This window comes from Manis javanica, chromosome 17 (assembly GCF_040802235.1).
Source record: "Manis javanica isolate MJ-LG chromosome 17, MJ_LKY, whole genome shotgun sequence".
Classification (NCBI taxonomy): Eukaryota; Metazoa; Chordata; class Mammalia; order Pholidota; family Manidae; genus Manis; species Manis javanica.
In genome coordinates this window covers 58,324,270-58,338,711 of record NC_133172.1, presented here as the reverse complement: position 1 = coordinate 58,338,711, position 14,442 = coordinate 58,324,270, and the positions used below count along the sequence as shown (strand labels likewise).

Here is a 14,442-nt window from a genome sequence, read left to right as displayed (position 1 = left end):
AAGAGCAATGGGATGAGATGCAGAGAAAAATGCAAGAGCAGTGGGATGAGATGCAGAGAAAAATGCAAGAGCACTGGGATGAAGTCCGGAGGGAGATCACAGATGTCAGGAAGGAGATCACAGAAGTGAAACAATCCCTGGAAGGATTTATAAGCAGAATGGATAAGATGCAAGAGGCCATTGAAGGAATAGAAGCCAGAGAACAGGAACATATAGAAGCTGACATAGAGAGAGATAAAAGGATCTCCAGGAATGAAACAACACTAAGAGAACTATGTGACCAAGACAAAAGGAATAATATTCGTATTATAGGGATACCAGAAGAAGAAGAAAGAGGAAAAGGGATAGAAAGTCTCTTTGAAGAAATAATTGCTGAAAACTTCCCCAAACTGGGGGAGGAAATAATCGAACAGACCATGGAATTACACAGAACCCCCAACAGAAAGGATCCAAGGAAGACAACACCAAGACACATAGTAATTAAAATGGCAAGGATCAAGGACAAGGAAAGAGTTTTAAAGGCAGCTAGAGAGAAAAAGGTCACCTATAAAGGAAAACCCATCAGGCTAACATCAGACTTCTCGACAGAAACCCTACAGGCCAGAAGAGAATGGCATGATATACTTAATGCAATGAAACAGAAGGGCCTTGAACCAAGGATACTGTATCCAGCACGACTATCATTTAAATATGATGGCGGGATTGAACAATTCCCAGACAAGCAAAAGCTGAGGGAATTTGCTTCCCACAAACCACCTCTACAGGGCATCCTACAGGGACTGCTCTAGATGGGAGCACCCCTAAAAAGAGCACAGAACAAAACACACAACATATGAAGAATGGAGGAGGAGGAATAAGGGAGAGAAGAAAAGAATCTCCACACAGTGTATATAACAGCTCAATAAGCGAGCTAAGTTAGGCAGTAAGATACTAAAGAAGCTAAACTTGAACCTTTGGTAACCACGAATCTAAAGCCTGCAATGGCAATAAGTACATATCTCTCAATAGTCACCCTAAGTGTAAATGGACTTAATGCACCAATCAAAAGACACAGAGTAATAGAATGGATAAAAAAGCAAGACCCATCTATATGCTGCTTACAAGAAACTCACCTTAAACCCAAAGACAAGCATATACTAAAAGTCAAGGGATGGAAAAACATATTTCAGGCAAACAACAGTGAGAAGAAAGCAGGGGTTGCAGTACTAATATCAGACAAAATAGACTTCAAAACAAAGAAAGTAACAAGAGATAAAGAAGGACACTACATAATGATAAAGGGCTCAGTCCAACAAGAGGATATAACCATTCTAAATATATATGCACCCAATACAGGAGCACCAGCATATGTGAAGCAAATACTAACAGAACTAAAGAGGGAAATAGACTGCAATGCATTCATTGTAGGAGACTTCAACACACCACTCACCCCAAAGGATAGATCCACCGGGCAGAAAATAAGTAAGGACACACAGGCACTGAACAACACACTAGAACAGATGGACCTAATAGACATCTATAGAACTCTACATCCAAAAGCAACAGGATATACATTCTTCTCAAGTGCACATGGAACATTCTCCAGAATAGACCACATACTAGCTCACAAAAAGAGCCTCAGGAAACTCCAAAATATTGAAATTCTACCAACCAATTTTTCAGACCACGAAGGTATAAAAGTAGAAATAAATTCTACAAAGAAAAAAAAAAGGCTCACAAACACATGGAGGCTTAACAACATGCTACTCAATAATCAATGGATCAATGAACAAATCAAAATAGAGATCAAGGAATATATAGAAACAAATGACAACAACAACACTAAGCGCCAACTTCTGTGGGACGCAGCGAAAGCAGTCTTAAGAGGAAAGTATATAATGATCCAGGCACACTTGAAGAAGGAAGAACAATCCCAAATGAATAGTCTAACATCACAATTATCAAAACTGGAAAAAGAACAAATGAGGCCTAAAGTCAGCAGAAGGAGAGACATAATAAAGATCAGAGAAGAAATAAACAAAATTGAGAAGAATAAAACAATAGCAAAAATCAACGAAACCAAGAGCTGGTTCTTTGAGAAAATAAACAAAATAGATAAGCCTCTAGCCCAACTTATTAAGAGAAAAAGAGAATCAACACAAATCAACATAATCAGAAATGAGAATGGAAAAATCACGACAGACTCCACAGAAATACAAAGAATTATTAAAGACTACTATGAAAACCTATATGCCAACAGCTGGAAAACCTAGAAGAAACGGACAACTTCCTAGAAAAATACAACGTCACAAGACTGACCAAGGAAGAAACACAAAAGTTAAACAAACCAAGTACGAGCAAAGAAATTGAAACAGTAATCAAAAAACTACCCAAGAACAAAACCCCGGGGCCGGACGGATTTACCTCGGAATTTTATCAGACACACAGAGAAGACATAATACCCATTCTCCTTAAAGTGTTCCAAAAAATAGAAGAAGAGGGAATACTCCTAAACTCATTCTATGAAGCCAACATCTATGAAGCCAACATCACCCTAATACCAAAACCAGGCAAAGAACCCACCAAAAAAGAAAATTACAGACCAATATCCCTGATGAGTGTAGATGTAAAAATACTCAATAAAATATTAGCAAACAGAATTCAGCAGTATATCAAAAGGATCATACACCATGACCAAGTGGGATTCATCCCAGGGATGCAAGGATGATACAACACTCGAAAATCCATCAACATCATCCACCACATCAACAAAAAGAAAGACAAAAACCACATGATCATCTCCATAGATGCTGAAAAAGCATTTGACAAAATTCAACATCCATTCATGATAAAAACTCTCAGCAAAATGGGAATAGAGGGCAACTACCTCAACATAATAAAGGCCATATATGATAAACCCACAGCCAGCACTATACTGAACAGCGAGAAGCTGAAAGCATTTCCTCTGAGATCGGGAACAAGACAGGGATGCCCACTCTCCCCACTGTTATTTAACATAGTACTGGAGGACTAGCCACGGCAATTAGACAAAACAAAGAAATACAAGGAATCCAGATTGGTAAAGAAGAAGTTAAACTGTCACTATTTGCAGATGATATGATACTGTACATAAAAAACCCTAAAGACTCCACTCCAAAACTACTAGAACTGATATCGGAATACAGCAAAGTTGCAGGATACAAAATTAACACACAGAAATCTGTAGCTTTCCTATACACTAACAATGAATCAATAGAAAGAGAAATCAGGAAAACAATTCCATTCACCATTGCATCAAAAAGAATAAAATACCTAGGAATAAACCTAACCAAAGAAGTGAAAGACTTATACTCTGAAAACTACAAGTCACTCTTAAGAGAAATTAAAGGGGACACTAATAAATGGAAACTCATCCCATGCTCATGGCTAGGAAGAATTAATATCATCAAAATGGCCATCCTGCCCAAAGCAATATACAGATTTGATGCAATCCCTCTCAAATTACCAGCAACATTCTTCAATGAATTGGAAAAATTATTCAAAAATTCATATGGAAACACCAAAGACCCCGAATAGCCAAAGCAATCCTGAAAAAGAAGAATAAAGTAGGGGGGAATCTCACTCCCCAACATCAAGCTCTACTACAAAGCCATAGTAATCAAGACAATTTGGTACTGGCACAAGAACAGACCCACAGACCAGTGGAACAGATTAGAGACTCCAGAAATTAACATATATGGTCAATTAATATTTGATAAAGGAGACATGGACATACAATGGCAAAATGACAGTCTCTTCAACAGATGGTGCTGGCAAAACTGGACAGCTACATGTAGGAGAATGAAACTGGACCATTGTCTAACCCCATATACAAAGGTAAACTCAAAATAGATCAAAGACCTGAATGTAAGTCATGAAACCATTAAACTCTTGGAAAAAAATATAGGCAAAAACCTCTTAGACAGAAACATGAGTGACCTCTTCTTGAACATATCTCCCCGGGCAAGGAAAACAACAGCAAAAATGAGCAAGTGGGACTACATTAAGCTGAAAAGCTTCTGTACAGCGAAAGACACCATCAATAAAACAAAAAGGAACCCTACAGTATGGGAGAATATATTTGAAAATGACAGATCCGATAAAGGCTTGACGTCCAGAATATATAAAGATGCATGCCTCAAAAAACAAAAAACAAATAACCCAATTAAAAAATGGGCAGAGGAACTGAACAGTTTTCCAAAAAGAAATACAGATGGCAAAGAGACACATGAAAAGATGCTCCACATCGCTAATTATCAGAGAAATGCAAATTAAAACTACAATGAGGTATCACCTCACACCAGTAAGGATGGCTGCCATCCAAAAGACAAACAACAACAAATGTTGGTGAGGCTGTGGAGAAAGGGGAACCCTCCTACACTGTTGGTGGGAATGTAAATTAGTTCAACCACTGTGGAAAGCAGTATGGAGGTTCATCAAAATGCTCAAAACAGACCTACCATTTGACCCAGGAATTCCACTCCTAGGAATTTAGGTTGTTAACAACAATAAAATTCTGTATATGGGAGTCAATGCTCAAAGCACAATCAAGTTTGAGAAAGACAGATGCACCCCTATGTTTATCGCAGCACTATTTACAATAGCCAAGAATTGGAAGCAACCTAAATGTCCATCGAGAGATGAATGGATAAAGAAGATGTGGTACATATACACAATGGAATACTACTCAGCCATAAGAAGTGGAAAAATCCAACCATTTGCAGCAACATGGATGGAGCTGGAGAGTATTATGCTCAGTGAAATAAGCCAAGCGGAGAAAGAGAAATACCAAATGACTTCACTCATCTGAGGAGTATAAGAACAAAGGAAAAACTGAAGGAACAAAACAGAAGCGGAATTACAGAACCCAAAAATGGACTAACAGGTACCAAAGGGAAAGGAACTGGGGAGGATGGGTGGGCAGGGAGGGATAAGTGGGGGAAGAAGAAGGGGGGTATTAAGATTAGCATGCATGGGGGGGAGGGAGAAAGGGGAGGGTGGGCTGCACAACACAGAGAGGACAAGCAGTGACTCTACAACATTTTGCTAAGCTGATGGACAGTAACCGTAATGTGGTTGTTAGGGGGGACCTGATATAGGGGAGAGCATAGTAAACATAGTATTCTTCATGTAAGTGGAGATTAAAGATTAAAAAAAAAAAAAAAGAAAGAAAGAAAGAAAGAAAAGGGGGATTACTCCTTGATAGGATAAAACTATTGGTAAATCAAAGATCAACGCATGCTTTAAATATCCCTAATGTTGATCACTTAAAGGGTGTCAGATGATCAGCTATGGAGGTACTCTTTTCTGATAATGTTCCTTTCTCTTAATAAAAATTAAAAAAAAAGAAAAGCAGTTACTGTGTGCTGACCTCCAATGAGTTCTGCACAGTGGTATGGAGGGCATGTCAAAGTGTGGGCAAAGGGTCTGTTTGTTTCTATGCAGAAGATCAAGGCCTAGCTTGGATACCCAGAAAATGAACTAAGATACGATATGAGGAGGAGCTTCCGGCATCAGCACTCTCTGGAGGACTTGTGCCGGGGGATGATCATCAAAAAGCCTCCACAGGGATCCGGACGATGCTGCGGTTGTGGCTGCATCCACCCCACCGTCTCCTGGACTTGCCATAGGAATGAGGAGGGAGATGTCTAGGCTGGCATGTGCATACAGTGAGACAACGAATTTGACCGGATCTGTACTGTTGGAACTCAACCAGGAGTTGGGAGGGGTGCAAGGTGTAGCACTCCAAAATCTCATGACTATAGACTATCTACGGTTAAAAGAACATATGGGATGTGAACAAATCCCAGAAATGGGCTGCTTTAATTTGTCTGATTTCTCTCAGACTGTTCAAGTACAGTTGGACAATATCCATCATATAGACAAATTTTCACAAATGCCTAGGGTGCCTAAATGGTTTTCTTGGCTTCACTGGAGATGGATGGTAATTATAGATTTGCTTTGTTTATGTCACCGTATTCCTATTATGTTAATATGTGTGCGCAAGTTAGTTAGTAGTTTAAAACCTATACATACTTAAGGTACTCTACAAGAAGATATGTCAAAGAAATAATCAATCCTCCCATGTTTTCTTCCATATGCTACCTCTATAGCTTTTCTTCTTCCTTCCTAATTACAACCCTTAAATAGAATTCGTGCCTCATATCGAATTTACCGAGCATCATAATTCCTCCAGGTGGTAAAGATACCTCGAGACAAGTGCTGGGCATAGAAGCCACAGGGCATAAATCTGCAAAGAAGTAAAAAGCTAACCTTTGCAAACAATATGGCTTCTCTCTCACTTACCAACTTTACATTTCCCTGTATGGCCCCGGAAGATGACTGGTTAGCCAGAGACGGGTAAGATTCCTCAAGGGAGGAACAACCTAAGACAGGCACAGTCGCAGGGGGGCCATCAGGTGAGAATTTGGGGATCAACAGAGGTGAGGCTCAGAACCTCACCCCCCCTGCTTTGAGAGAAATCTTCTGCATCCGTGGATGTTTTGCTGCCCTTGTCTAGCTTGGATTAATACTTAGTCCATAGGCACACACCTGATCATCTACATTTGCCCTCTTACAGCACTAAACTATGTTTTCTACCTTTATCTTGCATCTACCTACCACTTCAGCATTTTATTAAAAATAAAAATAATAATAATAATAAAGGGAGAAATGTGGGATCAACATATAAATCAAGTACAAAAATCAAACAAATATTCATATTTGACCTGATTGTTTATAGGTCATAATGCGTGATCAAAACCGAAAGTTTCTGTGATGACTGCCCTTGTACTGTTCACCATGTAAGAATTTATTCACTATGTAAGAATTCATTCACCATGTGAGAACTTGTTCGTTATGCTTCAGAAGATTGGAGACTGACGAGAATTAGGCTTGAGATGGATTAATGATTGTACATTGAGCATTGACCCCCCTATACTGAATTTTATTGTTGTTAACAACCATTTGGTCAATAAATATGAGAGATGCCCTCTCAAAAAAAAAAACAAAAAAAAACAGAAAACGTGACTGGGGAAGAGTCTATGCGCTCTGCTTTTCACTAAGAGCAGAGCTCTGGGAGAACACACTTGGGTGCCATCACCAGGAGGAGATACTGTCAGGCACACAGTGACCCAGGAAGGAGATGACGGCGCTACCCGGCCGCAGGACGGATGAAAGGGGACCCTCTCCAGTCTCCCTTCATCCGGGTCTCATCGTACCTGCCCGCTGAAGATGTAGTCCAGGATCTCTCTCATGACCATTACCGATATCCCTTCAAGTTCAATCTTATAGGTGGATCCATCATCTTTTGGAGGATTATAGTTTAACTTTGTCCTAAGAAAGGGAAAAAAATGTAAAATTTCTATGAAAGAACAGAAATAGCTATAAATATTCATACACTAAATATTCTACAAAGTATATATTTATCAGCATATGAACCCACTTTAGAAAATTTAGTCTGTTAACATGAGATCAATACAATTTTGTGTTACAACTTTTAACTACAAAATACTTGTTACAGTATTGTTCGAGAACAGGACTTCTTGACCACCACACACGACAACCCAAGAACTAAGATCCAGGGGGTGAGGATCTCCCCTTCACGCAGAGAACCCCCACCTTTAGGCTTGAAAAATATGTATTTAATTATCTAGTTATTTTCAACAGCGTAACCAGGACCCCACAAACTACCACCCAAACCCAAAGCTAGGACACTTTGGCAATAACCCGCTTCTGACCCGACAGTCCTCCCCACCAATTCATTCCCCTGCTTTCCCCCCTGAAATAACTATTACCCTAAATCCTATTTTAATTTTCCCTTGTTTCTTTTTTATTACTGTATCAACAAATTATAGAACATATAAAAGATATACATTAATTTATGTATAACAGATATACATTTAATTTTTGTTTTGGATTTTATAAAAGTGCTTCATGTTGTCGACAGCCTTCATGCTTTCTACAGTCTTCTCCACTTGAGTCATATTGCCAAGAGTGGTTCATATTGCTGTGTATCACCTGGTTCTTCTGTTCTTTCTGCTGCATAATATTCCACTTTCCTCTTAACAGGTCTCTGGGCTGTTTCTAGGTTTTTGATATTATAAACAGTATCACTATGACTATTCTTGTCTGTCTTCTTTTGTACGATATAAAAGGACTTCTCTTGGGTGCACCCCTAGGAGAGAGGTTATGTTGAATTATCTCCAAAGCATGAGATGATAATTATTCTCCAAAGTAGTCAGGGCAGTTTACAATATCATTTGGCACATGTAAGACAATCTATGGAACCACAAACTCTACAACACTTGAATCTATTACACTTCCTGAGTTCTGCCAACTGAGTGAGTGAAATATGGGCTCTCCTTGTGGTTGTAATCTGCATTTCCCTCATTATCCAGGTGCTAAACATCTCTTCATATGTGGCCACATGTATGTCCTCCTCTATGAAACACATGTTCAGTTTAAGTTTTTTGTTCATTTTTTAGAGTTAACTGTCCTCCTGATATTGAGGTGTATGAGCTCTTTATTATATTCTTGATTTTAGTCCTTTGCAGATTTGGCACTTTTTTTGAAAGGTGATGAACAATTTAAAGAATAATTTTTCACAGTCAATATTTTTTTGTGTCTTGTTTAAGAACTGGTACCTTACCCAAAGTTTAAAAGAAATTTCTGATTTAGCAGTGAGGGAAGCTGACACACCTAAATTGCATTTAAGAAGCCCCACAAAAGCTCAGAACTGGTGGTGTGAGGACGCTGTGGGAAGGGTGAGAGCTGAGCTGGTAGAAGAATGGATTGACAAAGTCATAAGGAACAACTGAGTTTTCAGGTCTTTCCTCCACCTACATACACACCTCACTGGCATAGTTTAGTAAGGCTCTAGAGAAAGGTAAGTGATTGACATCCTGAACAGTATACAACTGAGGCTGGGTGTCTGGACACGGGGTTAGTACATCGGTGGGTTGGTGTACTGGACCATACAAAAACCAAGAGTGTTAAGGAATGTTTATATACTGAATGCTGAGACCACTGGTCTTTTTCTCAATTCTGCTCCTAAAATGCTGAAAGCCAGACCTATGGCCTCCAGGCAAGAAACCAGACGACTCTTCTGGAGTACTTGATCAGCTCAAAAAGAAAGACCTAAAGATGTGGACATAGATCTGCCCCAAGAAAATGATCCAGCTTGATCACACAACAGTTAAACCTACAGTCAATAAGCCTAGCCTACAAGTTCCAAACTTCCAATATATTTTGGAGCAGCACTTCTGAAACTTCATGTCCTACCACATGTAGAAAATGTAATGCTATTCAAGGGAAAACAGACAAGGTTGTGTACAGGCTGGGGTGGACAGGGGGCCCTAGCCTCCCCAGGTGCTGCTCAGCCACTCTGAGGGCTGACATCCTTATCACACATTGTGAAATATATATATTATATATATATATATATATATATTTTTTTTTTTTGAGAGGGCATCTCTCATATTTATTGATCAAATGGTTACAACAATAAAATTCTGTATAGGGGAGTCAATGCTCAATGCACAATCATTAATCCACCCCAAGCCTAATTCTCGTCAGTCTCCAATCTTCTGAAGTATAACGAACAAGTTCCTACATGGTGAACAAATTCTTACATAGTGAATAAGTTCTTACATGGTGAACAGTACAAGGGCATTCATCACAGAAACTTTTGGTTTTGATCATGCATTATGAACTATAAACAATCAGGTCAAATATGAATATTTGTTTGATTTTTATACTTGATTTATGTGTGAATCCCACATTTCTCCCTTATTATTATTATTATTATTATTATTATTTTTAATAATATGCTGAAGTGGTAGGTAGATGCAAGATAAAGGTAGAAAACATAGTTTAGTGTTGTAAGAGAGCAAATGTAGATGATCAGGTGTGTGCCTGTAGACTATGTGTTAATCCGAGCTAGACAAGGACAATAAAACATCCACGGATGCAGAAGATTTCTCTCAAAACAGGGGGGGTGAGGTTCTAAGCCTCACCTCTGTTGATCCCCAATTTCTCACCTGATGGCCCCCCTGCGACTGTGCCTGTCTTAGGTTGTTCCTCCCTTGAGGAATCTTACCCGTCTCTGGCTAACCAGTCATCTTCCGGGGCCATACAGGGAAATGTAAAGTTGGTAAGTGAGAGAGAAGCGATATTGTTTGAGAAGGTTAGCTTTTTACTTCTTTGCAGATTTATGCCCTGTGGCTTCTATGCCCAGCATTTGTCTTGAGGTATCTTTACCACTTGGAAGAATTATGATACTCAGTAAATTCGATATGAGGCACAAATTCTATTTAAGGGTTGTAATTAGGAAGGAAGAAGAAAAGCTATAGAAGTAGCAGACGGAAGAAAACATGGGAAGATTGATTATTTCTTTGACATGTGATATATATTTTTGACACATAGTTTAAGAAACACTACTTTAGAGCCCCACTCTTAAAATTGAGCAAACAGGACTCAACAGATGTCCTAGAAAGAATGATGGAAACCCAAACCAACAGCAAAAAGGCAATTTAGAGAAACTAAATATTTTTCAAGATGAAAAGTTCAAGGAAAAAAAGAAAATCTTTCATTAACATATTCCCAGAGAGAAAAGAGGATACTGTGTTCATGAAACAAGAAGGATGTGTAATGTAAAAAAAGGACACAGAACAAAAAAAATGTTTTTTCAGTGACTGAAAACAATTTTTAAATGTAAAGTCAAAATTAAAAGTTGAAGAACTATCCCAGGAAAGAGAAGAGAAAGAAAAAAGTAGAAAATAGGAAAGACAAATTAAGAAAACTGGAAGATCAGTCCAGAAGGTTTAACATCTGAAAAATAGGAATGCCACTGCAAAAATAGAAAGTACTACCAAGAAGTGCTCATAACAATGCATGAAAATAGCCCTGTTCCAAGACTTATATCAACAGTGTAACACTTCTGAATAAAGAAAACAGAAAAAATTCTTATGAACTTTCAGAAAGAAAAGCAGAATGGCAGAGAAGCCACAGAAAGGTATAGGAATCAGAATAGCTTCATACTTCTAAATGGAAGTTAAACAGCAATGGGGAAGTGATTTCAAAATTCTGAAGGAAAATGACTTCTAATCTAGATTTTTATAACCAGCCAAACTACCAATAAAATGTCAGGCTAGAATAGATATTGTCAGGTATACATGGTCTCAAAACAATTTATCCCCCATGCAACCTTTCTCAGAATGTTGGAAAATGTGCTCCAACAAAGTACATCAAGAAAGAGGAAGATTCTGGTAATAACTAAGAGACATAACTGAATACAGGAAAGAAGTGAAATGAATGCAGGAATGGAGAAGGATAGTCCTAGGATAACAGCTATGCCAGGAGAAGAAAGCTAGTCCATTCTGGTGTCAGTACAAGGCCTATAGTAGATGTTAAAGAAGATCAATTGATGAATAGATAAGGTCTGAACATAAAGAAGATATTTAGATACCTTTGTTTCCTCCCTATATCTCACAGCTGCTATTCCTGCCTCTATTGTTTCTATTGAACTAATAGTTTTATTCAAAAGGCAGTTCATTTCTGCTTTATGCACCTAGGTTTATCAATATGCCTGACACTCTTATTAAAAGTGAAGAAAAAAATTTCAGTAAATTTTCAATGAAGAGAGAAACATAGTTTAAGCGGTAAGAATAATACCTAAATCATTAAAGTTTGGCCCATGAAATGCATCATATGCTCCTTCTGGCAGCAGACAGGTCTTCCAGTAATGTTGCACTTAGGACGTCATGACTCTTTGCATTTCTTAGTCACTGTGCTGGTTATCAATGTATTGCCTCTCAGCTCCAAATTCACTGTTTTTGCATGCTCTGTGAAAACGGATCTGAGCTTTTAAAATAATTTTCCTTTGTCCACTGCCATGATGGTAAGCCTTTCAGTAGAGAGCACCGGAAAGCCACTGCAGGAGGAAAGCGTTTTGCTCCCAGTCCGGTACTGGAGCTTGGTGGCTTCTACAAGACAGCCTGCTCTTCCAGCAGCAAGCTCCTGCACTGCACAGCTGCCAGAGGCATCCTGCAGTCTTCCCTGGACCTCCCTCAGCTTTGTAGTTAACTGTTCCTGGTCTGACACCTCCTCATGAACAGCTTTCCCAGGCACCTCAAAGGACAGATTTCTGGCAAATTCCATCAGTGTGGCTGTGTCATGGCTGAGCCCTAGAGGTGGTGCTTACTCCTTACATCAGCTTTTCCTGTATTTTTCTTAGTTTTCTTTACTTCTTAACCAATCCCTCATTGCCCCAGTCTCCTGTCATAATTAACAATTCTTTAAACTTTCTTTGTCCAAGTTGCTGTGTGGTTTCTTTCTCCTGACTAAACCCAGGCTGAGGGTCACTAACCTATTTCAAGCTGGTAGCTCCAAAACGTGTTCTGATCAAGGCTCCTCAACCTAGAATTAGGGTTCTTATTTTAAAGTAATCCACGCTCAGACAAGAGCTGGCTAAGCCTGCATGTGTGTCAGGGGTGGCGGGCAGAGTGGACCTGGCTTACGGAGAAAGGGCTCACAGGAAGACCTTCCATAGTTGCCCCTTTCCATTTTTCAATCATAACACAGGACTGGTTTTTGTTTTTGTGTTTTTAGTTTTGTTGTAAAGTTGACTATACTGTCATGTTTTCACAGTGAAAAAGGATCCTGTTTAACGAGTACACTTTTCTCTCAGCAGGTGGCAGAGTATAGACCACAGCTAAGAGGACAAAAAAGACTTAAATATGATGAGCACTGACCCCTCCAGACGGCCATAAAATCAGATCCTTCTTGAGGCCCACGGGAAATGAGTAACTGCACTACCCAAGTCTCTAAACATCTGAAGTTTAAATTACAAAAATTTAATTATGGTTTAAATTCAGATCCTTATACCTGCCCCCAAACTTTCCTGTCTTCCTATTCTGCTTTTGAGATTTCTTTCTCATACCACCTGTGCACACTCAGTTCCTATCCATCTTCTACAGACTAGTTTAAATGCCAGGCCCACAGGAGGTTTTCCTGTGTCGCTCCATCGTGCCACAGGCTCCCCTCCACCATCACCTCTCTGCAGGGTATAAATACTTTCTCCTGCTACAAATTTCCCCAGCACTTTAATCGCAGGCTGATCAAGTCCTGTTTTTTACTGTGGTATTTATGTGCACAGCCCATTTCTATCTCCTTTACTAAACTCTAAGTGCTTGGAGGCCAGAGTCCCCTTTACCATTGTAACCATACAACCTAAACCCATAGTAGACCCGGCAGTTTACAAAGAATAGATGTTCAATAGTTATCTGTAAAATAAGGTTTTGAATTGACAGAGGTCTTTAAATATTTCCAGTGCTGTCACATGTGACTTTTTTCCTGCATGAGCTCAGGTGAAGACCCCGTGAAGCAGAACTGGAATCAGTCTGAGGAAGACCTCTCTGATAATCTCACCTGTCCAGCGCTGAAGAGACTGAAGTACAGGGCTTCTCAACGGCCAGTGTTCATAGGAGCATGTGGGGATCTTGTCAAACCCAGGTTCTCATTCAAAGGTGTGGGGCGGGACCCGAGTCTGCATTGGTAACACGCTCTCAGGCAACTAGATGCCTCTGGTCTCCAGACCACTCTGAGTAGCAACAGATTAATCGATGCTTCTCAAATTATCCTGGGCGTGTTTTTGTATTTCTAATCCATCCCAGGTGAATATTTTGTAAAATAAAAACATAATGAGGATATAATGTACAGCACGGTGGCTACAGTTAACAATATTGTACTGTGCACACTTGAAAGTTGCTGAGAGATCTTAAAAGTTCTCATCACCAGAAACAAATTCATGACTGTGTATGCTGATGGATGTTCTTAACATTATCTTTTTTAAAAATAGATGCAAATACTGAATCATTATGATGTATACCTTAAACTAATAGGTCAATTTCACCTCAATAAAAAGAACTATTAGAAAAACAAAAGAGACATATAGAGTCCCCAATTATTATATCATTAGATTCAACAGACATAAAATTACTCTATCAAATTGCTCCAAGAGTTTCTAAACTCTCACTCTAGATGTGTGCACTCAGACGACCCTGGGCAGGTTGGCGCCGGGCCGCACATCATGTCTGAGTGGGCGGATGGCCATGCATCTGTCCAGAATATAGTGAAAGTTGCTCTCCTGTCCAATCTCGGATGGTAAGAGGTGCCCTAATCTCTCTTGCTTCAAACCTGTTGTCATCCAGTTACTCTCTCATTTCCTGGAGTCACCATCCCGCCTAAATCAGCAGCCCCGTAAACTTGTCTTACCCTCCCTCTTTGGCTTCACCTTTTTCCCAACTCCCCAACGAAATCTCTCTATCCCTTCAGTTTTTGTTCCATTCAGTTTCACGTTTCCTTCCTTCAGGAAATACCCAAGTTCTCCCAATAACCACCAATTAACCATCCTTTTCACCCTCT

General features: G+C 39.4%; 1 protein-coding gene across 3 annotated transcripts in view; it reads right to left on the bottom strand.

Moving 5' to 3' along the window:
• The window catches only part of GAN (gigaxonin), a 67,643-nt gene that overhangs the window by 34,008 nt on the left and 19,193 nt on the right, over nt 1-14,442 (bottom strand). For all 3 annotated transcript variants that reach the window (XM_073225540.1, XM_073225541.1, XM_073225542.1), the window contains exon 2: nt 7,239-7,353. In XM_073225540.1, the coding sequence (XP_073081641.1) occupies nt 7,239-7,353 (115 nt within the window). The remainder of the gene's footprint in view (nt 1-7,238; nt 7,354-14,442) is intronic.